The 25,687-nt window shown below is 38.5% G+C and overlaps 1 protein-coding gene across 1 annotated transcript in view; it reads right to left on the bottom strand.

Moving 5' to 3' along the window:
• Positions 1–5,900: 5,900 nt before the first annotated feature.
• The window catches only part of CABCOCO1 (ciliary associated calcium binding coiled-coil 1), a 133,632-nt gene continuing 113,845 nt past the window's right edge, over positions 5,901–25,687 (bottom strand). The window contains exons 7-9 of the mRNA XM_053983226.1: positions 9,891–9,944; positions 9,356–9,496; positions 5,901–6,733 (exon numbers count right to left, since the gene is read on the bottom strand). Of these exons, the coding sequence (XP_053839201.1) occupies positions 6,692–6,733; positions 9,356–9,496; positions 9,891–9,944 (237 nt within the window). The 3' untranslated portion in view covers positions 5,901–6,691. The remainder of the gene's footprint in view (positions 6,734–9,355; positions 9,497–9,890; positions 9,945–25,687) is intronic.

Genomic DNA, 25,687 nt, shown 5'->3' with positions numbered 1-25,687 from the left:
CATATCCATATTACTCACAGAAAATTAGAGTAGAAGATAAAAAAATTAAAGTGAGAGCCTTTGGTAGCAAATGAACATCTTTCCACTGAGCTCTACAGAATTAAAGTCTCATCTGCAACCCTGTCATCCAAAGGTATGTCTTTGAAATGCAGTCAGGAGATCTATATCAGTCCTGCTTTTGTAGTATGTCACTGAAAATGGTTTCTGGGGCATCAGAACTGCATGATCCAGCGATTTGTTAAGTTGAAATGTGGCATTTCAAAAAGAGGCTGGAATGGTCTTAGAGTAAAACCAACACAAAAATCTGCATCCCTCTTTTATCCAGACAGATGCCAGGTAAGAAAACTCTAGTGAAAAACTGGGGTTAGTGGCAAAACTGCCTGTGACGATTCCATGCCAGAACTGTCAACAGCAGGGAAGCACAGCAAAGGGGTGTCTTCCTCTCACCTTGTTCATTCAGAAAACACCCCAAAATCCTAACTCAGGCTGGAGGCCTCTCATGCTCACTCTGCTGTTTACAAATCAGTCAGTAACAGAGGAAGTGGTGCTACTAAACACTGGGCCCCCCAAGCTCCAATCAACGTAAAACACCTCGTTTGAAGCAAAGCATTGTTGTTACCTTGTCTTACTTCAGCAAGACCAGGAACAGATTTACTGGAAAAATAAGGAGAAAAAGAAAGCAAAACCAATATCCTCCCTAATCAGGGCTCCCCAGGGCCATACACACACTTCTGCCATCATCATAAGGGAGCATGTGCAGCCTCCCCACCTACCCATTAGCAGGCAATTTTCTAAACACACTGTCAAACAGCAGAATTATCACAAGTTTCATTTTCCTTACCAGTGGAGCTAACTGCATTCTGCAATGTGTTATCTACATATTTTTAAGCTTGTTTCATTCAGTCTGTTCCTAAATCAGCAAAATTTAGCAATCTTCAACATCTCCCTGCCATGAGTGAAATTTCTTTTACTACTGGAAAGGAGGGAGAAGGTCAAGAAGGCTTGGGAAAATTTGTTAGCATGATCTGTAATATGAATTTGGCAGAAAAGAAATTGAGAACATTTCTTTGGAAAACAATCAAAGGGCAAAGTTTCCTCTCAGAGCCGTGTGGTAATGCACGACTTACATGCTCCAAGGAAACTCGCTGCTCTGATGATTGGAATAGTAAACTATTTGCTGTCTGCCTAACAGACCAAAAATGGTCATTTTTCCTCCCTTTGTCAGTATCTTTCTGTCCAGGCAGGGCCACTTGTGTGTTCCTTGACACACAGATGAAGACTGAATAATGCATCTCTGCTCAGGAGGATTAATCCAAGTTAGATATGGCACAAAAAGAAGTGACAAACAGTAACAGGGCATAAATGCTGGCTGAGTCTTGTAGAGACTGACAGATGCTTTCTCTTACCTGGGTCTCAGCTGCTCCTGCTGTACACGAAAAGTCAGTGCCTTCCTGGTTATCCACTCTCAAGATACACAAGCCACCAATACAGCTGAGGATCTTGAAAGCCACTGAGCTGAGGAAATTTGAGCTTTCAGTATCCACTGCAGCTGGGGTTCATCACCAACACAAAAATGACAGTGTGGAACTTATTGCCATTGAATAGTATGGTGGGCAGGAGCACAGCTGAGGGCAAAACCAGACTAGACAAACTCCTTTGATTTCAATTGATGGGTGCATACTCTGGCTCCACAAGTTTCTAAAGCACCAGTCCATGGAAGGGTATGCCCTTAGGATGTCCTGCTCCTATGCTCTTTGCTAGGCATCTCCCACAGCCAATGCCAAAGGTAGCAGCTTGGGATACTTGGATCCTGCTCTACTCAGATAAGACATTTTTTATGCTACAATCTGTGGCAAGACATTTCTCTCTCTCTCAGGATTTTTCATAGAGGTGCATAGAGAGAAAGAAAGAGAAAGCAAATTCTATTTCTGTTCCTTGCTTTTCCTATGTGGAATGTGTTTGGTGAATTGTTTACCTGGGGTGATTGCTTGACTGGATTCTGGTGAGAATTGTTTGATCCTGATGGCCAATTCAATCCACCTGTGGCTGGACTCTTGCGAGAAGGTCACAAGTTGTGAGTTAGATATGGTAGTTAGAAAAAGTAGGTATGTAGTTTTAGTATCTTCCTTTATATAGTATATTAATGTATTATAGCATAGTTAAAATAAAGAAATCATTCAGCCTTCTGAACTGGAGTTGGACATCATCATTTCTTCCCATTGGGTTCGCCTGCATTTTACAGTAACAACCAATACAATCATAAAAATAGAAAAGAAAATTGTCTTGGCTGAAGTTTAAAAGATATAAGATTCAAATGTCAAGAAAATGTTGTATGAAAGACCTTCAGAAATGGCTGGAAAAAGAGAAATGAGAACTTTGAGATACTCATGTAGACCAACCTCAGTGAAGGGAGGCAAAATCCTGATGCCACCTTTGAAGTCACTAGAAGAACAGGCTCACCTTAAAAGGTGCTGAAAACAACCTCCAGAGGCTCCCACCATGAATGACCATGCACATCGGCATCCTGAAGTGATACAGCTCCATCAGCCTTTCTTCATGAACACAGAAGTGCCATGCTCATTAAGGAGAATAACATTTTTGGACCATTCTTCTTCACAGCCTCCAGATGTCAAGGCCACAGGTCTCCCCTCTTGTTCCCCCTACCCTTTCTGGGTGGGGTGCTTGTAACAACTCACCTTTTCCTTTTCTGTTCTTTTAGTCAGCTGCAGAAACATTAAAAAACACATTAAAAATAAACACAACTCCCAGCAGGCCTAGTGAGTGAAGAATTGTGCATGAACAAGCCTCCCATTTAGTGCACCCTCTGTTGAGTCAAGGACAGCATAGGCTTTAGAGTAGCACTACTGCATTTAAAGCTGTCCACTATGTAAAATGTCAGGTTGTTTCTACTCTGGAAATGTTTTACATTCCGTTCTTTCTGCAGCATTACTAATTCCATGTCCTCTTTAAGGTTCTGCATCTGAATGGGAGTTGCAATTACATGAGTCACTGCAACTATCCTTAGTTTTTTTTTGTTTTTTTGGTACATGTGATCTGAATCCACAACTGCCGGAGCCCAAAGCTTGCTCTGCACACTCCAAGTGCCACAACAAAATGGGCTGAAACGCTCAATCCAAACATTCAGTTTGGAGCTGCTTGTGGCAAGCAGCACAGTGTTTTGTCACTGCTGTCACTTCCTTGTGAAGGGTGGTGAAGCAGAGAGGATTTCACCTTGAACACAGCCCTCCCTAGACTGCCAGCTGACAGAACTTTGTGGTTCTCTCTTCTACACCCTTCTGGGTCAGCCCAGGGCCAAACCTGTGGTCCAGAGGCTTTTCAGGTAAGTACAACACGTCCATCTAGATGAACATGTTTGAGTGGTCAGCTGGATCACGTGCTGAAGAGCCTGATTGAAACAGGCCAGTGCTGACTTTGCCCATGTTCTGTGGTCAGGTTGGCAGTGTAAGTTATTCAAGAAAATGTCTTATTCTCACTTACGAAAAGCTGAATTTGAAGCCTACGCACAGTGGCTTTTCTAGGAAAACAATTTTTCTAGGAATGCCAGTTACAAATTTAGGAAGGAAAAAGTGTGGCAATTTTCAAATTCAAATCAAAATCCAGTGCAAAAGAAGAGAAGAAAGGCTTGAGAAGAAAAGGTCATGACAAAATACTATAAAACAGGTAGAAAACTGTCTTCTCTTTTTGTCTCTTCTCCCATTACTTTCAAGCCAGCTTCTTACTAGAAAAGCTGCTCCATCTAAACTTCCATCACACTGTCAGTGTAATGCAGAAAAGCACTGCCTGAAAATAGAGCCTTTCTTTTACTGGAGGATAATTACTAGTTGTGCACTGTCTCATTATAAAATGCTAGTACAGGATTTTGCCATGAACATGCTAAAAAGCATTAATATTATACCTTATATAGGAGAGACTATACTGTTTCATCTGTCCTCTGCCCTTGAAAAACCACCACTTCTCTGGCAGACAAGGTAGAACACAACACCTCTTCATTTCTACAAGATCTATCTGCTTTAAATTGAGAACTCTGTAGGGTGGGAACCTGTTAAGAACTATGCTGTGTATGTGCATTGTAAAGAACTTTGTTAGATCAACAGTGTGGCAAAAACCGCCAAAAAACTCAAAGATAGTAATACCAAAGCCTCAAGTGTAGGTCCCAGGAATGACAGCATAATTATTTTTAGAGATGACTACAGCAGTAACTCAACATGACATGAGAGACTGGAGAAACAGCAAGCTTGATTTGAACCAATGGGAAAGCCAGGAATACAGAATGGAGACTGTTCCTAATGTACCATATTGCATCTGAACATTTTGTTCCTACCCATCTATCCAAGGCATGATGTTTTGCATTTCATATTAACATTCTGAAGACATTAAAGAATTCTTCAATTCAATGTTCATATGCTGTGTCAGAACTCACACTCTGACTGCTTAGAGAGATGCTATGTCTACCTTTTACTCATCTTCCCTTCCTCAGGCTCCTAACCATCCTCCTTGCCACTCCCAAAAAATCCCAGGGTCTATTCTTTATTGGTAGCATTATTTAGTTCAGCAGAAAGTTGGTTACGAAATATGGTTTGTGGGATTTGGACTTCGCTCTGGATTTCTGCACTACCTCAGCTGTTATGCATATGTACTAAGATTGACTGCTAACAAATCATCACAGTAATACTTGAGGTTCATATACTATTTCTCATCTTCAAAGCACTTCAAAATTTCCCAGAGGTTCTACAAAATCTGGGAGAGGGAGAAAGAGCTATGGGCAAAAGTCATTGTTTAGCATTGGTTTTAATATAAACCATAGTTAGTCCCTTTCTGTTTAGCACTACAGCAGGAATGTTGCAGCCCTCGGATTTAGGTCTGAAGTGCTAAACAATGCTAAATTGCCAATAACACATTTTCACTAAAAAGTATTTTAAATACTCTTTGTCATATGGACAGCTCTCTCCAAAAGTTCTGTTCTCACCTTTGAGTTCAAAACTAGGGAAATGGTGACATTAGCATAATGTCTTGGGAGATGGATTTATGTATCAAAATAAAGGACATTCTGATTTCAGAAAGTTTTGTTAACAAAAAAAATTGTATTTCATAGGAATAAAACAACAAAGAACATAACCAGGAATCAAAATATTTTTTTAAAGATAAAACTACTAATGCCTCAATAATTCCTTCATTGTTCAAAGCAGAACAGACAGCTTTTAATAGCTGAAAGGAAGCTCTCACTAGTTTTCTGGCCAGCACTGGAAACAGCAATCAAGAGAACTTGGAAGTGAATAATCACAGGCCTTACTTCTCCTTATCAGGTACCAGGGGAAGAATTTTTCTCAGTGCATAAGACCAAGTAAAATGCTCTGTCCTTTCAACCAGTGAACCATTGGTCTGCATGAGCTCCATGCCCACACTGGGCACACAGTCTGCAGGGCACACCCAGGCTCCTGGTGCCCAGGCACAGCTACTGGGTGTTGTCTTCAGCTGTGGGACCACGTCCTGCTGAACACATGGGAATGACCCTTCCAGCTGCACACTCAGTGCTGTCCTCACCAGGAGCAGCCCCTGAAAGCCAGGCAGCATCAAATCAGACCTTTTAGAAGAACTGCTACAAGCTGTTTTCTTCTTTTGAATGACTGAGTCAGGCTTGCAAATTTTTTTCATTTACCACCATCAAAAAATGATGTTTAATCAAACAAAACCTAAATTTTACTTAGTGGTAAATAAACATGAAAATGCAATGAATAAAATACTCTGTTTCTCATGTATTCCACTAAACATGCAATCCAATCCAGTCTTTATGCTTCAAAGCATGACTTGTATTTCACATGCTTTCTAGGGCACAGAGTTCTGTGACACAACAAATACAGGCTACAAGTTTGAAACACAGATGTTCAACCGGTTCTTCTGAGGTCATTTATTTGGTTGGAATCCTTTTGAGCACGAAACATTTCTATAATGTCTGACAAAATATGGAAACATTCTCAGATGAAAGGATACATGCATTCCAGAAAAAAATCCACTGAAATCTAAAGAAACTCTTCTTGGAATACTTAAGTGCAAACTCTTCAGTTATGCAATATTAATATGGTGGAAATAAAGAAGTGCAAGCTATTAAATTTATTTTAAAGCTTAGGAAGCAAATTAAAACAAAATACATATTATTAATGAATAGCTACAGTGCAAGGTGCGTAATTACATGTTAATTAAATTCTCTCCTTATTATATCTACAGTGCCTCAAAATAATGTTTTCTCTCTATATATTTTCCTTGTAGCAACATTTTCTGAAAAAAATCATAGGTGTAAAGCAGAAACTGTTAAGTATTTCACATCTGGGAGAATGAAACTGCAGCTTTTTTTTTTTTTTAAAGTTAGAATTTGTATTCAGAAATAAACTGAACTTCAACATGTTTTAATTATGTGTCCTTGTGTTTATAATCTTCAGCTTAAGTCTAAACTAAACAACAATGCTGGCAGAACATGTAAATTTGAGGGACTGGGATGAAATACTTCCAGGTAAATGTTAATAGAACCATTATCCTCTATACAAAAATAATTTGGTTCAGGTAGTGAGCCAGCCTCTCTGTATGTGCCATCCCCTGCTGACCAATTCCTGCAAAACTCAGCATCACCTTTCTTATCTGGCTATTTAGGACTTCTCAGTTTTTCTCTTGTCCAAGTCTAAGCTTCTTCCTGCATTTGCAGCTTTTCATTTACGTCTGCCTGTAAAGAAAATCAGAAGAAAGAAGTGGTTATGATGGAGCTATCTTAGGCTGCACATTGTCTTTGTGGTTTTGACACAGGGTAGAGCAGCAAGGCAGACATTATCCTCCACACCTTCCTGTTTCGCAGACAGAATGGTGTTCCAGTCTGTCCTTACGCGATAACACGTTATCACATTGCCGTGCACAATTCCGATGGATGGCATGGCTGCCATGAGCAGGAAGTGATCTGGGACAGCCATTCCTCATGTAACCTTGTCTTAGGAGATAGGCTAATTTTCCTGTATTCTCAGACAGCCTTTACCAATAGACACCAAATCAGAAAAATTGCTTTGGGACCTGGTTGTTCCTACTGTTTTCCTTTGCTGCAGATGTTTGTTCTCTAGTGTAATGTGTTTTATTGAAACAGTACTGGAATTAAAAAGCATTACTGAAAATGAACAATAAAAAAATGTATTTCTGTGATGCTGCTTGTCTGTCTTAATTATGAACACAATTATGAATATGCATCTCATTCTGGAAATCCAAACTCCTGTAGACATTGAGTGTTTAATTTGCAATGTAACATTTGTGGGGAAGGTACAGGGGTTGTGATGTATTCTAATGAAATCTTTGGCAGTAATAATGCATAGCAATTTCTGATTGTATGGCACTTGGAAATGGGGGATGGATCACTGGAAAAAGGGCCACAAACACTGGTGTTTTATGGGTTATTTATGCATATTTTTAAGTATGAGCATTGATCACTGCAAAAATACAAGAGAAATGGAAGGAGCGCAATGACAGTATTTCTAAGAGTCATAAAGTTTTGTTCAAACAACTGGGACTGGTTCACAGGTCTTTTACAGACTCAGTGTAAACTGTTCCAAAACTCAGAGTTACAGTCTTAATGGAATTCAGGTAATTTCGATAAAGCAAATGGATTTGTACCAGAAGTGCTTGCAGTGACCTGACATTTTAGGAACTTTGTGGCTTCCCAGTCCTAGAAATCCCTATTATTGTTATTCTGCAATATATCAATGTGTAACCACAGCTGAAATGTTTTCAAAGTTCTCAGTAGCTCAGATTAGAACCAAAAGGCTGGCATTTCTCTCTCAGCTTTGTATCTTTGGAGACGGCCTTCACCATATTCAATTCAAGAATCAACAAATATGTCTTCATCACTTTATGTGATGTGTATACTTGGTTGCTGGAACAGTGATCCTATAGGTTAATCAACTCCCAGCCACTCCAGATGCCTTTTCTTCTCCAGTTTTTATACACCTCTGTCTCTGGTCCTACCTCCACTGAAAATCCTGTGCCACCACACTTCACTATGGTCACTGCTGAGACCGATGAGTGTCAGCACTGTGATACCTGACTAAAAGTTATTTTCTAGACTCAATCAGAGCAACAGCTGCCTTGTTAATGCATATGTTGAGACATAATGCAGATTGCGAAACCATATTTCACACGTAACAAAAAATGGTATGAGTTTTATCATGAATCAGGTAAAAATCTAATTATAAGATTTCTTCGGAGGTCAAGAAACTGAGAAAACAGGTGAAAATTATACACTGGTATCAGAATTAAAGAATTAAAATCTGAGGGGGAAAAAACAAGATATTTTTCTCATCTGTTCAGTCTTGTAAAGAAAAAAACCTCTTAGCACTGATATTAATGGCATCAAGATCAAGTGAAAACCAGGTATCTACTCTTTTCTATTGGTAGGGACAGGAATGAGATAACACAGGCCAGAGATTTCCTCCCATTTCTTGAGACATTTTGAAATGGAATATGAACTCAAATAGGTAGATCTAATCTATTCTAATTCATATATTAATTGATATAATAATTCTTATTCATATTCCCTACTGATGCATAGTCCAAGTAAAGCAATTTACCAATACCACAGTATTTTCAGATAATATTAGGTATTTATTAAACTGCTGCTTAGTCAGTAGTGTCTAATGTGCTGTATCTGAAGTTCAAAGTGCCTAATGCCACCTTGTTGTTGCCAGTAAGACCAAATTCCAGCAGCTCCTTGGTGCAAAACTGTTCTAGCAGATTTGACTTTCAATCATTTCCTGTTAATTCCAGTGACAGCAGCTTCCTTCCCTTCCATAAACCTCACAGAAAGAAATCATGGACCCCTCAGAGTCTGAAGACCACATACTGACAGCTGATCTGTTTCATTAAGGCAGCTCTTGTGTAGTCACACACCTACAAGACAAAGCCTAAAATTGGCATAAGTGAGTAATTTCTTACACAAGTTGAAGGATGTGTGATATAGATGCATCTAACAATTTATATTAAGCACACATTGCATATACTCTAGCACAGCAGCTGGTCCTGAACCCCGAACAAGGAATTTTATCACTGACATCACTGAGAGCAGGATTTGGCCTGTGTTTTTGACACATAGTAAGGCTGAAGATATATGTTGTCATATTACTGAGTATTTTTTTCTTATCATATGTAAGCTGACTAAACTAGGAGTTATTTATAGAGTCTAATTCACATTTTTACAGCATATGGATGTGCTTTTTGCCAGCTTTAGCACAAACACAGTTTATATTCATTAAGACTGAGATAGCTAATTAACCATAGACAGAATTAGTGAATAGCTTTCTAGTAATAGTACCTCAAGGTTGCCAATAATTTCATTTGGGATTTCACACACTGCAGACTTCTCATCTTCAGCAGTGACTCCAGCTACAGCATCCACTTTGGAAGATGCTGCCTCTGGACAGGGCTCTTGCAGGTAATCCCCCTGGTCAGACCCCTAGCAGCAACCAGCCAGAGGAAACACTGAGTTAGACCATCTTCCTGCCCTCTATGAGACCCAACAGCACCAGCACAAAGAGAGGCAACAACACACAGAGCTGCTTCTGGGAAGCGCTGCCTTGACAGAGACCATCGTGGCTGTCTCACACTGCCCAGGCCAAGGCCAGGCAGACACATCCTCCCACAGGGCGAGAGCCCAGATGGGCTCACTCAAAGAAATGTCCTCTGCTGACTGATTAATGCATTAAAACTCTTTTCATTCAATCTTAGAAGAGAATGCATGCTATGTCCTAGAGAATAAATGCCATCAGTGACTGGGATCCAATGGAAATTCATAGAAAAACAGAGTCCCCCCCCCCCCCCCCAGTAAACTGAAAGGAACAAAACTGTACCTGAGATTCTGATTCTGAGGGGGAAACTGCAGGTTGGTCAAGTTCAATCTTATTCTGGTAGTATAAAATAGAAAAAAAGAAAAAAGAAGAAAGTAATTTATGTTTAATTATTGCTTGGAGATTTCTTGCAGTTTTTTTAAAATGGAAATGAAATGGTTGGCAAACAGCAAAAAGCAATACCTTTTCTGTTACTATCCAGGTGCTCAGAACTGGAAAGCATTCTGAAAATGATTATAGATCAGCTTTAATTTCTAGTTGCATCTCAAGGGGCCCTCTTTATAATCCTTGGAAAGAACAGATGATTTTCATAATTTCATAACACTACAGATTCTTACTCATGTGGATAATTACGTTTAGAAAACACAGTGCTTAGGTAACATTCCGTCTTCCCAGTGCAAATTTGTCACTTCTGAACAGGGACATTGTTGCAGTTTGGAATTGCAGGGGAGTATCAAAGGAGTCAGTTGGAGTGAAGTTGCAGTGACACTAAATCAAATAAGGCCCTAAGGAAACTATTTTAATATGTAACTATACTTTAAGAGTTGCTAATGGTCTGAGTTTTGCTGCTTCTTCTTGTTCCTTTGCTGTGACCGTGGGAACCTCACTGCAGGGAGGGGGACCATGGCACCTGCAGCTCCAGGAATGCTCTGACAAGAGCATGGCTTTTCCCCCATGGAGCAGCTGGATGAAGCACCAAGTTCATGCTCAGGTTCTCAGGAGTGATGCAGAAGGCAGCCCTGTGTCCTCTAAAGGAACAAGGTTTTGGGTCCTACTTTAAAAAAATGGATGACAGGGAACATATGTGCCAAATAGGGCGAAAAAAGGCATTTGTGACCAAGCAAGGAGCAGGGTACAGCACTGAAATTGTGTGTTAGGGGCCTCTACAGGGGAAGTGCCCATTGAGAATACGAGGCAGATGTTCCAGTTCTGAGTCAGCGATTACAAACAGGATTTTGCTTGGATGGTGCAAGTAAACGACATTAATTCACATCAGGGTAATTGCAATTCCCATAAATTAATTTCCTCATACTTTTGAAATTGTAGCTAGGTTGATATTTGGCTCATTTAGTTACTTGCTACAGTTAACATGCTGAAAATATTAAAGCTTCTATACATCTGCAGAAGAGATAGCAACAACTGGAAATACAAAGTTAGATCTAGCCACTTTGTTGCAATAAAAATCTCTTTTGTAGTCCTAAAAGCTTTTCAGAACTTATGTTTGGACTCTGTCACTACCACCAAGGTCCCTGTTATGTGTGAGCTCAGTAAAATAGGTAGATATTATTAGCCCATGTTTATAAGAACCTAACAGGCTGACAGAAAGATTTGCAGATTATAACTGAGGAGAAAGAGAGTTATAGAAGCATTCTCCTTTATCACTTGTAATTCAAATTTTCAGCACTTTGTCAGTGCCTATATACTCACAAAAGAAATAGTCAGAAAGTTTGCATTTGGTATCAAAATGAAAAAACAGATTCAAATTGTACTTTCAGAAATAAAGACACTTTGTTTTCAAATTGTATTTTTTTAAAAATTAGAGCTTTTTAAATTTAGCAACTATTTCATTTTTCTCTAACTTCTTACATTATGTTTTCTTATTTAAAATATTAGCTGAAATGGATGACAATTCAAAATTACTTTCTGCTTCCTTAAAATATTTTTTGCTTAGTTACCTATTCACCCAAAATATATTTTTTTTTAATTTAGATTAAATTATCATTCAATTTATTCTCTCCAGTCCAAAAAAAAAAAAAAAAAAAAAAAAAAAAAAAAAAAGTCAAATTATGTAATAAAAATAGACCATGTTTTTAGAATCAATTCCTAGCAATTGAATACACTTTTGTTGCATGGATAAGATTTTCAGAGGTTCTGTTTTTCTGAATAATATTTTTACTTCACTGCATCTTTTTACAGAGAGCCATTCTTTACTCATCTGTTCCATGTCTAATAATAACCCTTGGATCATTAAGAAATAACTAAATTACAGCAGAACTAGTCTCTTTAATGAGCCATAATAGTCCCAACATTCAGCCAAAAGTTTTTTTAAAGACTGTGAAACTTTAATGTAGAATATGAAGCATTTTGTTTAGTAATAACAAGTTTATGAGCAGGACTACAGTTTACAGCCAAAGTATAGTGACCTAAAAATGCCATTCTGCATTGCTCCTTTCTATACATTGTGTCCTTAACAAGTCCAGGGGAAAATTAGAACGAATGAATTGTGGTGAGAGCCCGAAGCCAACAAACGTATTTAAATGAATCCTTCTGATGCAATACTTTCCTTTAAAAAATACAATTAAGTCTTTGTGTTTCCTCTGAACAAAACCTCATGTTTAATAGCACCAACGGCTCTGTAGTAAAATCTATTTAAAAACAGAGAAGGAGACACAGTAAGTTTTATACAGTTACAGAGGCTTAAAAAAAAATGTTGCTAGTTTCTGAAGTCTGAGTAAATTTATGGTGAATTACTTCCAGTGACCTACATTAAAAACTTCACTCTCCTTTTTTTAATTCCTGAAGATTTGTCATTATGCGAGCATTATTCACTATGACAAAGATGTATTACTCAAACTGTCCTCTTGAATCAATATAACTATCGAAATGTGAGAAACAGTCTAGCAAGATGATAATGCCTTAAAAATTAATTGGCAATATTTTCCTGCACACTGCAGTCCAACGGGTCCACGGGAATTCAAACATAAAGACATTGTGAGGCAGTTGCACAAATGTAGCTGGCATATCAGTGTCAGCTGCTCTGAAAGAGACTGAAGGGACAATAAGGCGCATTATTAGGTGCACTATTCTTACCAGTTCTGAGGTGAGGTGGGGTGCCAGGAGGCTGCTTGGCCAGGGAAGTCAGCACAGCTTGATATGGGACTGATTGGTCAGCACCATCTCCCCAGCCCAGTGGCATCAGCCCAGCTGAGAACTCAGCTGGTGCAGACAGTGCTCTCAGAGCACAGCCCCGTGCCACTGTCCTGCTCTGGAATTCTTTCTGGTATAAGTGTGCATAAAGTGTGCATAAAGACAGGTTTGTATAAAAAGCGCTATGCTGTTCTGCACATAAACTCACACACTTTTCTCGTTGTTGAGAGGTAGCAAATTGCCTTTTTACAAATGTAGGCAGAGAAAAGAGAAAAGAGTAGAACAGTACACAGAGAAATTTCTAAAACAGAATAGTAACAGCAAAGAAGATTGGTAAAGCATTCTAATAGATGAGTTCCACAGATGTGGTTGCATAACTTACCAATATACCATTGCATTTTCTCCCAGATGTTATCTGTTACTTAAATTAATTTTGCTTAAGTTACTATTATTGCAGATTTTATCCATGCTGTATTTTATTATTTAAAGTTTCTGTGGCATATAACAAGCCCTGGCTGATAGTGTTACTTTAAATAATATATGTAAGAGATTTTAGTATTATAGAAATGGCTGCTGGAAATATCTTAATAGTCATAGCACAGAATGTCTGCTCTCAAAATATTATGTAGATTAAAACTAGCTATTTACTTACACTCTAATTCAAGGCATTGGAAAGGCTTGCAGTATTTATATATGTGGTATGAAGGAGAACAATGTACTCCAGGAATAAATATCAGAGTTTGGGAATTAGCAAAGCTAAGGTCAAGGTCAGTTTGGCTTCACTAATGCACTTGCAGAAAATGAGAATTCAGAGTTTATGTTTACTTATTTCATAAATGAGAAAAAAGACTGAGGGGGTGATGCATTTGCCTCTTTGATAGAAGACTTTTGTATCACAGAAATATTTAAAAACCATTTTCTCAGCTTGATGTTACCTGAGATTCCGTACTCCTTTCCACACAGTCTAAACATAAATTCTCTGCAGCTAAACTTACCACATATAGGAAAATAATTATTTATAAGGATTGGAAAAAAGATCCCACATTCAACATGGACCATTTCTAAAGCCTTGTAACATCTTTCCAAGCCTTTCAGTGGATATTGGTTTGATTTATTTGAATGGCAGATGAGTTTCAAAAAGGGAATTCTTTGTGCGTTATTCTCTATATTCATATCACTTGTGTAGTTTGTACTTGTTTGCTCTGGGACCTTGGTGCTACCAGAGGCCTGCACAGATTTCTCTCCTATAAATGTGAGCTTTCCTATCAAACCCTGTAATACAGGATTTACATTAGTTTGCTATTCATGCTAAGCATGGCGGGCCACACACCTACAAATGTGCTGAATTTCAGCTGCTGCAATAAAAGGCACTTACAAGAGGTGGTTTGTTGGATGCCTGTATTTCATGTGGCTGAATTTGAATGAATACCTAATGGACAGAGATGCACTGACTTAAACCAGCCTGCTTTTTTTAATCCCTCCCCTTTTACCTGCCAGCGTAGGCAAACAAAACAAATCCACCCCATCTGCCTGCGGAGGCATCGCCCACGAGCGTTCCCACAGGAGGTTCCTGGGAAGCTGCTGATAGCTCTGCAAATACATCTGCCATCCTCTTTTGCAGCAATCTAATACATGAAGTCCAAAGGAACAAAGGATTTTATGAAGCACTCAAAAATTAAATCCAGATATCTGATCTCTGTGGTGTGACTAAGGTAGCAGAGCTTCCTCCTGCACACCCTTGCTACATGCATTTGTATTAATATTAAAAGTAGAATTAAGATCAATGAAGGCCTGAAACTCTGCCTCTGAAGGATGTTCCTTGGTTGCTAATGATGCACATGGAAATTCTGTGTGCATGTTGCTGGGCAGGAGTTTTCAAATCACTATTCCTAAAAGACAGAGAAGTTCAATGAGTCAAAGGTAAGCTATATGCTCTTTTTCCTGTATTTCAAAATCCAAGTCAATATGTTCTAAAAGAGTTTTCCATGTTTCTGATCTGTGATGTGAATGGACTTTGATGACAATACATTAGTAAAGAATCTAGTCTAAAATAGCTATTTGAAGCAATTTGGTGCCTCCATTGACAAAACAGGATCTCCTCCTCCCCCCAGGAAGCTGTAAATCAGTCAGTGACATCTGGCCTCAAGGACATCAGAGTCATCTGAAATGTGGTAATTTATATTAATGAACATCAATATTAATTTTTAAATAAAAAGAATTTGCTACTGCCATTATGTTTACATAAGAAATATTATTTATAGCTTGTGTTCCTCCTTTCCTACATTTTGCCCATAAATTACTGTAAGGAAACACAATGTCACAGTTATAAATATTTTCCCTTGGAGTTAAAGCTTTTACATATCCTCTTACTGTTTTCAGTAACTACATGAGGACAACCAGGATTTTCTTGCTACTCCAGGAACTGTTGCCAATTTTAATGCTTGACTGAGTAGAAAAGGGTGCTTCTACAAAAACAACCAAAGCCTTCCTCTCTAGAGATATCTTAATGCAGAGTGCCCTTAATACCTAGATTCTGTAAGAATCTATCTTAACATACCAGGAAAAAAAACCAACAACAAAACCCCCTGATTTTACTAGGCTGCAGTTGTCTTCTACTGCTTTTACCAAGCTTCCAATTATTGCTGCCAATCTGCAGATTATTTAGAAAGACAAAATAAAAGACATAAAAAAAAATCCCCAGTTGGCTTTAATGCTGAGGACACATCACTAAATGATTCACCTTGGAATGGTCACTCTAAATTCACATTGCATTTAGCATTGCCAAATCTCCTAGAGTTATGGGATTACAAGAGAATTTCAGCTTTCATTTAAAAATAAAGTTAGCTCTTATGGTTGCAGAGGAAAGACTGAAAACATGAATCTTGAAAGCTCAAAAGCTAGACTGCATGGAAAAAGAACCAAACAATTATTTTTAAGCAACTCATTATTTCATCATTTTAATTATTTCATCATTTTAAATACTCAAGGCTAACATAACCCTTTAAAAAAATACAGATTTTCAGGAGGAGTGAAGTGAACGATTTTTTTTGTTTTGTTTTGTTTTGTTCTTGAAAGTGCAACTTTTGCATGTCTGGACTCTTCAAAGTACCAACCCCCTCTTTCCAGTTCAAGGGGCTATAGAACACACCATGGAACAACCAAAGAACAGCTAGCTCCTATTCTGGCCGTACAGTCATAATCAACAGGGATCTAAAATCATGTAAAAAACAAAGAAAAAAACCTCATAAGCACCTTTCCCAGAGGAACCACCTACCTAGAGCTATAAATGTTTTTAAAAAATGAAGGCCATTTTATTACTCATATGATCACATCTGAAAACATAAAAGTAAGTTCTGTTGAACCCAATGAACAACAGGCAGTGGCATCCACCTTTATCAGGTTGGAGCTTTACGCTTCCTTGTTGTGCATATCTTCTCCCACATTATTTAATCAGTAAAGAACCAATATGAATGCTGAAAACATTATGATAAAAATGTGAAACAAAACTTGGCCAGGTGCATCTTGGTACCTTCTTTCTGGGACAGGCTTCAAAAATTTTATAAATACTTGCTGCAATTCCATACTCTCAGAAAACCAATTTGCATGAGAGCATGTGCCTTTGGCAACAAAATGGCCTATAAGAATTAAATTGCTTAGGGGGCTGGTATTCATCACACCTGCTTTAGGGGCTCTGTCAACCCCCTAAACCCCTGCTTGCAGGAAGTGCAAAGACAATTTCCTCTCCTGAGAGACAGTCAACTAAGTCAAGTAAGATGAATCAAAAACCTAAAAATTCCTTAATGTACCTGCCCTGGACTGCAGCAAGCACAGCCTTCTCTCTGGCCTTTTCCCAAGGGGAACCTAGGAAAGCTGGCTTCCTCACTCAGGTTCCCTGGTTTGCCTGGTGCTGAGAAGTATGAAATATTCCCTTTTTTATTCAAATGGTCACTGTAGGAACTCAGAGATGATTACCAGCACCACGTGTTCCTCCTGCACCCCTGAGTGTCTAGGGGAAGAGTCAGACAGCTGTTGGCACTATCCTGGACTGTTTTTTCCAGGTGTTACATCCGAGATGCAGCAATATCTCACCAACTCTTACTGTTCCACAGGGCTTTAGGTCAGCCCTAAGACTTCCAAAAAAAGCCTGCTAATGTAGACATGGCTGTTTCCAGCATGTGTGCCCCTGGAGCTGAGCCCCACCAAACTTCTCTTAGTTCAGCAAGCACAGACTTCAGGCTTTACCTAAATGGGAAAAAAAAGGCACCAAGATTCCAAAAACCTAGGAAAACTTAATCCCCCCACCTTTTAGAACAAAAAGGGCTTGAGAAGAGCCCAGGGGTGCCTGCAGAGAAAGTCTGACAGCAGAAAAAAAGTACAGTAAAGGGCAGTCACTGCCTGACGCTGGAAAGAGGTCCCACCTCCTGCCTTTGTCTGCCACTGCTGTTGGACAGCCTTCCTGTCCTACCCACGTCCTCTGAAATCAGCATTTTCTCCACACAACACTGGTCATGGACAAGCCCCTCACACAACTGCCCTGCGCTCTGCACGTTCTCTCAGCACCAAATGCCAGATGAACAAGCTCTCTCCAAACTCCTCTCAGTCATTAGGTGCATTAGATGTGGATAGGCTTCTCTGTATTGATTCACCCCCAGCTGATGCTACAGAAAATAGCTGCACTAACATTTAAAAGGTTGCTTTAAAAAAAACCCAAACCAACACAACCTAAGGAATATTGATCCAGAGTTAAGAGGGGGAAAAAACTGCTCACATAATTTTAAAAATACAATATAGATTTCTTAAAGAAAAAATGCCACATTAGAAAACTGTACAATATATGGCCACATAAAAATGGGGAGCTTGTGTTCTTTGTTATTAGACCTAAAACATAAGGTCTTTGCCTGAGTGTGTAAGTTTCTGTTAAAACAACAATTTGTCCTGTGGACTGTAAATTCAATTACTGTTTTTATTGGAATCACATTTTGCTTTGGAAACAATCAGGCAGAAAAACAACCAGTAACTTAGACATCTTAAAAACATCTCAGAACAGCCATGGCTCTGAGAACAGATCAGTTATGGTAATTCTTCCACTGTGAACTGCAAGGTTTTTTAAATCCATTTCCATATTTTTAATTAACACCTAGTTAAAAAAAAAATCTTACTGTAGGTCATTTTAATCACAAATGGGAAAACAAATTTGTTTTATCAGAAAATTGATTCAACACTATTTTAGGGACTTATTTTTCATGTTTTTATCATAAAAATTATGCCATTAGCATACATTTCCCAATTTGGGAATGCAGAAGCGAGCCAGCTCTCTGAAATTTCAGTTACAGTTTTCAGTCACCTCTCTCTGTGAAACTAGTCTATTTTAACACCAGAATATTTGGTCAGCACACACAAACCCTCCACATAAGTCTAAGGTATTGGTGCTTCTTTACAACTCCATTTCTATGGAATTTGAATTTGCAGAGTTGTAACCATGGCCTGTTAGTCTAAAGAAACCCTCCCTTCCTTACGTGACACTTGGATATCGTGCCCCAATGTAAAGAGGCTCTCTCATTACGTACGTGTTCATAAATCTGTTTATGCTGCATCTCTGTGTGAGTGCCTGTGTTTGTTTTAACTCTCCCTTATAATCCTGTCATTCACGTTCGATAAAAACGCAGCTGTGGGTAGGGGCAGGGCTGGTCTGGTGAATGCAGGAGTTAAACAAAGCCTTGCCTCAGCACAGCTTGGCTAGGTGGGTGATTTGAAATCTAGTAAAGCTTCCCCTTGGTAAACTGCCAAAGCCAACCACACCTTGGATGATGTGAGGTTGTTTTTGAGAAGGTAACATCTCCTTACAGATTATCTCCTCCCACTTCAACTTGGAAGGTTTCTGAGAACAGTCATTTCCATTTCTGTTGGGGCATGAAATGGTTTCTGCTGAAAAATAGCATAAATCTCATTCTGCTTTGACTTGTTAGGAAGCTCATGACAAATCACATAATCCAATGTGGATTTTTAGAATTTGTTCCAACAATGCATGAGAAGAAACAAACATTTCTACTGAATAATTTCTCTCTAATTAAAAAACCAAACTAAAAACAGTCTCTTAACTCCTTATCGCTTATAAACTCTGTTAACTACATCTTATAGAAAATTACCATACACACAAGTAACAGAACCAACAAAAATCTAACATTTGCTCAAAGATTTCCACAATCATATCACAACTCAGAATAGAGAGCAAACACTTCCAACCCTGGAGTGAAAATCTTAAGCCAGCCATAGAATAAGTGAAGCTAAAGAGTACTGCATTGAATTCTACACTGCAGCCTTTCCTCTACTCCCCTTGTACTTTGTCTTTCTGAGAAACTCTGTTCTACAAAAATAGGCAAAGAACACGTGATAACAAAGTTTGCACGTAGTTTGCCTGATGAGATAAAGACAATGTGTCAGCTTTTGATGGGAAAAAATGAAGCAATGATGCCAAAGGGTTTTATTTATTCCTTTCAGCAGCACCTTTTCCTTGGCAGCTTTCCTAAATAGCAATGTCATAAATACCTAGAGGGAGCAAGCACCCAATGGCAGCATCTTCTCTTGAGAATGCAGAACCATACCCAGAAACATGACATCGCCTACTCTGAAGTTGCTGTCTTTTGATCTAACCCTTAGAAGAAAGCACTCAGCAGGAAAATCCAATGTGTCTGGATTGCCAAGGAGAGAAGTGGAGGAGAAGATAGGAAAATCACTAATTGCTGGGAAGCTTGGCTGGCAGCAGAGAGAAAGGCAGGCTGGATGAGGACACAGGACTTCATTTGGTGCTGTGGAAGAAAAGAGCAAGAGTGATGGGAAGCAGCAACCACATCTCATGGGTGGAGGACAGGCAGTAAGGCTCAGCATAACCCAGAGACCAGATCAAAGATCACACTCTGAAGACTCCTGGAGGTGGGCCCTATTCACTTCCTTACCTACATCAAGCTTCTTCTGTCCAATAGTGCCTTGCTTGATCTAGACAAAATGTCACATATCCCAGGTCCTTCTATCATGTCCTTCTCCATTTTGGTTTGAAAAATGTGAAGCAATTCTCACCACTGTCACTGTCACTGGGTTTGTGCTTTTATGTTGGCCAGAAATATTGACCCCTGCATGGAAACACAGTCCATACACACAAAAACACACACATACATATATATATATGCAACTGCTAATTGTTTTTTAAGCCTGAAAAGTAAAATTACAAAAAGGCTTTTAAAGAAGCAGTCGATACCAAGAGCTGAAAACAAAAATGACTCAACTACAGACCCTAAAGAGAAAAGACCTTACCTAGTATAATAGAAAATTTTTCCTTAAAGTCCCTCTGCACAAAGTATCTTCACATTTATAGGTTTGACTGGTTTAAGCATTCTTTACAGGTGTCCATTGTATCACATATACACGCTTATAAATTTTACTGGATGCACAGCTCCATATGAAAAACAGAGCTGATACCTTTGAAAAACTTGGCCCCAGAACCAGAGACAGGTTATTTTTCCATGACAACAAGTAATAGATATATTTCTCTCTCCATGGTAAATTAGTCTCAAAGCAACACCCTCCATCAGAGAAAGACCTTAAGGTGCTCTTATAATACAAGTGAATGATAAATGGCGACACTTTAACTGGATTTTTAAGCAGCCTTGAAATTATTAAAATTGTGAACTTTAAATAATTATATTTCAACCAGTGTTTTACTAGTTCTCTCCCTACCTTCCCTGATTTTAATTTTCTCACTTGTCAGTATGCCTTGGCAGTGAGAACAAGAAAGACCTCAAACCTTTGCTGATTGCTTTCCATGCAATCTGATTTCTATAAATTAGAAGTTGCTGATGGGAAAGCAGACAGCAGTACCCTTTGATCAAGATACACATCTTGATCTCTTTTATCATTTTTTTTTAAAAAAACAATAATATTACAACAAAAAAAAAATCATCATACAAGCTTTTCGATCAAAGTGTGTCACTGTCTGCTTCCCAGTCAACATACTGCCAGTAAATTGGCGAGGTGCCCGGAATGCGCAGGCAGCAGCTGGTGGGTTTGATTACCATCTGTACAGCCACTAATGTATAAAATATTATGTCTCCATCTAGTGGGCATCTGCAGTTTACAGGAAATGTGAAAATGGGTTGGAGCAGACTTCTGTGGGTGGCAGAAGGAGCTTCACTCGGCTCCCCACCAGCAGAACTGGGCTATCTGAAACAAGGAAGGCTTTGGAGCCCCGCCCCAGGTCCATCCCTGTGCTGGCACTTGTCCTTGAAATAATGTTTTCTGCAGAGGCATTCATAGAAAACTATTTCTGTTCTCACAACAAATCACCTCTTTCCAGTGCTCTGCAGCACCCTGGAAGCCTTGATGGCCAAAATTTGAGGTAACAGTAAAAGGAAGGTGAGAAAAAGGATGCCATTAATGACCAGAACTCCTGAAATAAACAATAAAGAATGAGATGAATATGTCAGACAATGTTTTTCCCCTTATATTAAAATATTACAAACTGTACCCCCAACTACTTAATGGCAGGATGTGCAAAATGTCTGTTAACTCTCTCATATGGTTTCTGATAACACCCTTGACTGAAGAGCAACATGGGTAACACAAGATACACAAACCTGTTTATCAGGAGAGTGCCAAGGAAACGGTCCTTGGAACACAGATTTTAGAATCCATGTGGCCACCCAAAGGAGAAACTGAGGCATGAGCCAGCACTATGACAGCTCTCTCACAACAGTCACAGGACTAGAACAAATAGTTAATAAAGATGAATTCTACTCCACTCATTACACCACACTCCTTTTCATCGATTACCATCCTTTTTGACAACTACTCCACCAGCAATGTCCTGACTGTGCATATTTTATGCACAGCCATCTACTGTGAAAACTGCATCCTAATGAAGAATATCAGTACAGCAAAATGAAATAAAACCCAACAAGATCATACTATTGATTTTCTCCATCCACACAGACCAGACCTAAATTCCCTTAGCTTGAGAAATCTGTTGAGATAACTCTCCAACACAGCATGATTACATTTCATTTAATGACTTTTCTGAATGCACGACAGGTCCTAAAACCACTCCTCCTTGTTTTTCTGAATATCTTTTAATAAAGTTGTTCTAAATGTGTTTTGATTTGACACCTAAACTGGTTACAGTAAAGCATTTTTTTATTTTTATCATACATTCCGTTACATTAGAGGTAAGTTTATTACTCTATAAATAATTCATTCAATGGAGCTTCAGTTTAACAGCACCTAATAGACACAGTCACTTAAGGTAGCACGCTGGCAAATTTCAGCTTTAAATCAGAAGCTGATCTTTCTTCACATAAAAAAATGGCAACTTCTCAGAAAAAAGCATCAGTTTTAAGAAACTCAGGCATGAGCACTTAAAAATGAAGTCAGTATGTGCCAACTACTGACTTTTGTACTAATTTATTATATTGCTTGTTTGTGCAGGAAGGGGATGAGATTTGTTTCAACAGAAACTAGAAGAATTAGAAACGACTGTTGCTCCCTCAACAATTTGCTGTGATAGAAGCTTTATTTTTCAGGTCAGTGCTCTCCGTTTTTGATTGCTCAATGGGAGTGCCACAATGGCTAAAAAAAGAAGGCTCTGAAACTTCAGGAAATAGAAACTGCTGACTACCTGGTGAAGGAATAATGATTTATAATATATGAATAGGGACAATAATTGGATAGCAGGCTGTACTCAAAAAAGCCTTAATTCACAGATCTGACATCAGAAAGTCATAATCCATCGATCTAGCATCAGAATGATGGATTATGACTTTTTGAGAACATGTAGATATGTCAGCTTCATGAGCATTCCGGGAATCGTAGTCCAAATTGTTTTACCGAGATCACTTGAACAACTTCAGCTTTTTCCAATAAAGCTGATGCAATAATAGTTTGAAATATAAAAGTTCTGTTGTTTTTCTTTTAAATCCTAAAAATCCTCCAACTAAATATCACAGGTTGCCATAACTTGAGATTGAAGAATTTTTTTTAATTACCTAGAAGTTGTGTAATGTTCTGAGATGACAACAAGTTTAAACCTAATTGCTTTTTATGTCAAAAAAGTTTTCTATTCGAGTTTGGAGGCAAAATAAACAAGGTGCAAAGTGAGGGATTAATTATCTTGTTTTCTTTCAGAAAAGACCTGACATATCCTATGCATGTTTCCCCCCCGGTCTATTTTAAAAAGAAAATAATTTATTATGTGGATTTAGATAGAATCCTTTATGAAAAAAAATACTAATCTTGCAATGCTTGAATACCTAGAGGTTGAAATATATATTTTTATATAGAAACTTTTGACATTTTAAAATCTAAAAAAGACAGAACTTCACTCCTCATAAAAAAAATGTGGGCTAAGGTTATTGAATAAAATATTTACGAAGGTTCCAGAGATCATTTCATTGAGCATTGCATACTTACTTAAAAGTAAACCACAATTTCATCCATAAAATTCCATTGCAAAATCTTCCGCTGGCTTTTCCCCATTACAATTAAGTGAGACCACCTATCAATAAACAACTGCGACATTAATTAATTCAGTGGCTCAGATCGGCAAGAGCTCTTCAAAAAATACTTTCTGCTTCAGTGAAGTGTTGAGAATAAAAAGAAAATCTCACATTAAATGTAAAATATTACTAAGTATTTTCAATGTAGACTCATATTAAAACTATAAAAAACCTTTGACTAAAACATCTTCCAAAGGTATAAAAACTTTATGTTACACAAGTAACAAGGCTAAAGGGCAAAAGAAACAAACCAAACCAAGCCAGGGTTGCATATCTCAGTATTTTTTTTTTCTGGAAATTCAGGCTGAGTTTCTCCTTCTCTGGTTTTTCTCACCTTATTTTCCTTCTTATTCACAAAATGTTCTAAATGGGTCTTATTAATAAAGGAACTACTTAGGTTAAGTTTTCTGTTTGATCTCCCCCCACCTCCCTCTTTGGTCTGTTCCTGAATAAAGGTACCACAGAGGAAATGTCACAGGGCTCTTTTATAAGGCTGAAATAATTTCTTTCACTAAGTCCTATATATACATTAAGTAAAGACATCCTGGGTCCAGTGTCAACCCAGGTTTCAAAGCAAACAATGACAACAAGACCAAAGGAAGGGAAAAAGCTGAAGGAAAAAGAATGCACTTTTTAGAGCAGGCAGAAGCGATTTACTTAGTTTTGACAACTAAATATGGCTAATAAAACAATCACTGCCATGTTCCACAAACTCCTTCCTCTAAACACACCTAATGTTCATAAAGGTCTCACATAAAGGAATCACATCACTGAAAAGCAACTACTTTTTTAAATGAGCCTTAAGCAACAATCACAACTGATCAAAAGAGAGAGCACCTCATGCGATTAACTTTTCTGGAGAATTACCATTGGCAGGCTGTAATTACTCACTTGAAAGCACTTGAACTGTTCTCTGCCTGTGATTTATATGCCTGAGGTAATGACCAATGGCCAGAATATCAGTGTGGCAGCCCCCTTCAAAGAGCCTGTTGTGCAGCACCAAACCAGATTCACTATTACTTCATCATCAAACCCTCTTCTACCTGCATTTTCCTTGGATCCTTTTCCACCTAAGTATTTACCCAGCTCAACTCAATTGAGCTTATGCTACCAAATGAGAACAAGCAGGGTGGCTACAACCATTCCAGATTGAGGAAAGACTACAGCCCTTGGGACTGCATGCAGGGGAAGACAGGACGAGATTGGGCATCTCCCAGTTCCTCCCCCTTTTTGGAGGTGTGCATTAGTCCTATCCTTTTTCTTGTTATTGAACTGGTTGTTTCCCTTCCTTGTCTCCACTGACACCACTAACTCATTTAATGTATGTTATGAAGCACCAGTCAGATGTTAACTTTCTGCCTTTAATGATGTGTGCTTGAACCAATGACCTTGAAGTGCAAGGCACAATAGATCTTTACCATTCCCTCAACAGCCAGGCCTTTATTCATCAAGTTTATAAGCAAAACCTGTGTGCAAAAGGAACACTAACTCACAATTACTATTATGGTCCTTCTGCTAGGGCTGTACATTGCACTGAAAGAATATGAGTTATAAAGTGCATGAGTTAGTAAAATTTAAATCAAGCAAATGTTTAATATTAAGCCATTTCATCTTTTTCCAAAGTTCAGCAAATTTATTACAAAGCATTGAAATTGCACTTCAAGCCCTAAGGCTTGCAGTGTTGGAGACTGCCTCATTAACATAATTAAAAAAATAGTATAACTCAAAATTTAGTAAATAATTAAATATATGCAGACTTATTGTTTACTTCCAACTGATAGCATGATTCTAGCTAAAAATTTGTACTGCTTCATAGCTGACAAGTTGCTAGAGCACATCCCCTTTTTCTTGCTGTGCATATGATTAAAAAGCAGAGATTAAACACAGAATTTAAAAAAATGGGGAATTCTGTTTTTGGTTACAGTGGTGCTTAGTTCTTTCCTCTCTTTTTTACAATAAGCAGGTGTTGCTGAAGCGGTGAAAAAACTCATGGTAGGAGGACATTGAGCTTGAGAAGGGTAGGAAAATGCTTCCCTGGAAAGAATTGTCCTCCCCTTCCACAGTCACTACATATCTTGTATTCCATTTTCCTACCTTAGCCAAGATCCAGCTTGCAGGAGAAGCCAAGCTATATCCATTAGATTACTGGACATACACAGCTTGTGAGACCTAATCCAGAGGATTGCTCAACAAGGACAAGACTGACAATTTTATGTCGCATAAGAATCCTGCCTTACACAGTGCTTGTGTGCTACCAACACCTGCATGGCCACGGAGGGCTCCCAGAGGTCACAGAGACAGGTTTTATGGGATGGAAATCTTATTTTCTTGATTCTGAAACCACAGAAAAAGTGCCTACTTTTTCTGCAAATGTTGCCTGCTTATCTTCAT

Source organism: Vidua macroura, chromosome 8 (genome assembly GCF_024509145.1).
Source record: "Vidua macroura isolate BioBank_ID:100142 chromosome 8, ASM2450914v1, whole genome shotgun sequence".
Lineage (NCBI taxonomy): Eukaryota > Metazoa > Chordata > Aves > Passeriformes > Viduidae > Vidua > Vidua macroura.
Note: the sequence above shows the minus strand (reverse complement) of the source record. Positions and strands in the feature narration are given on the sequence as shown.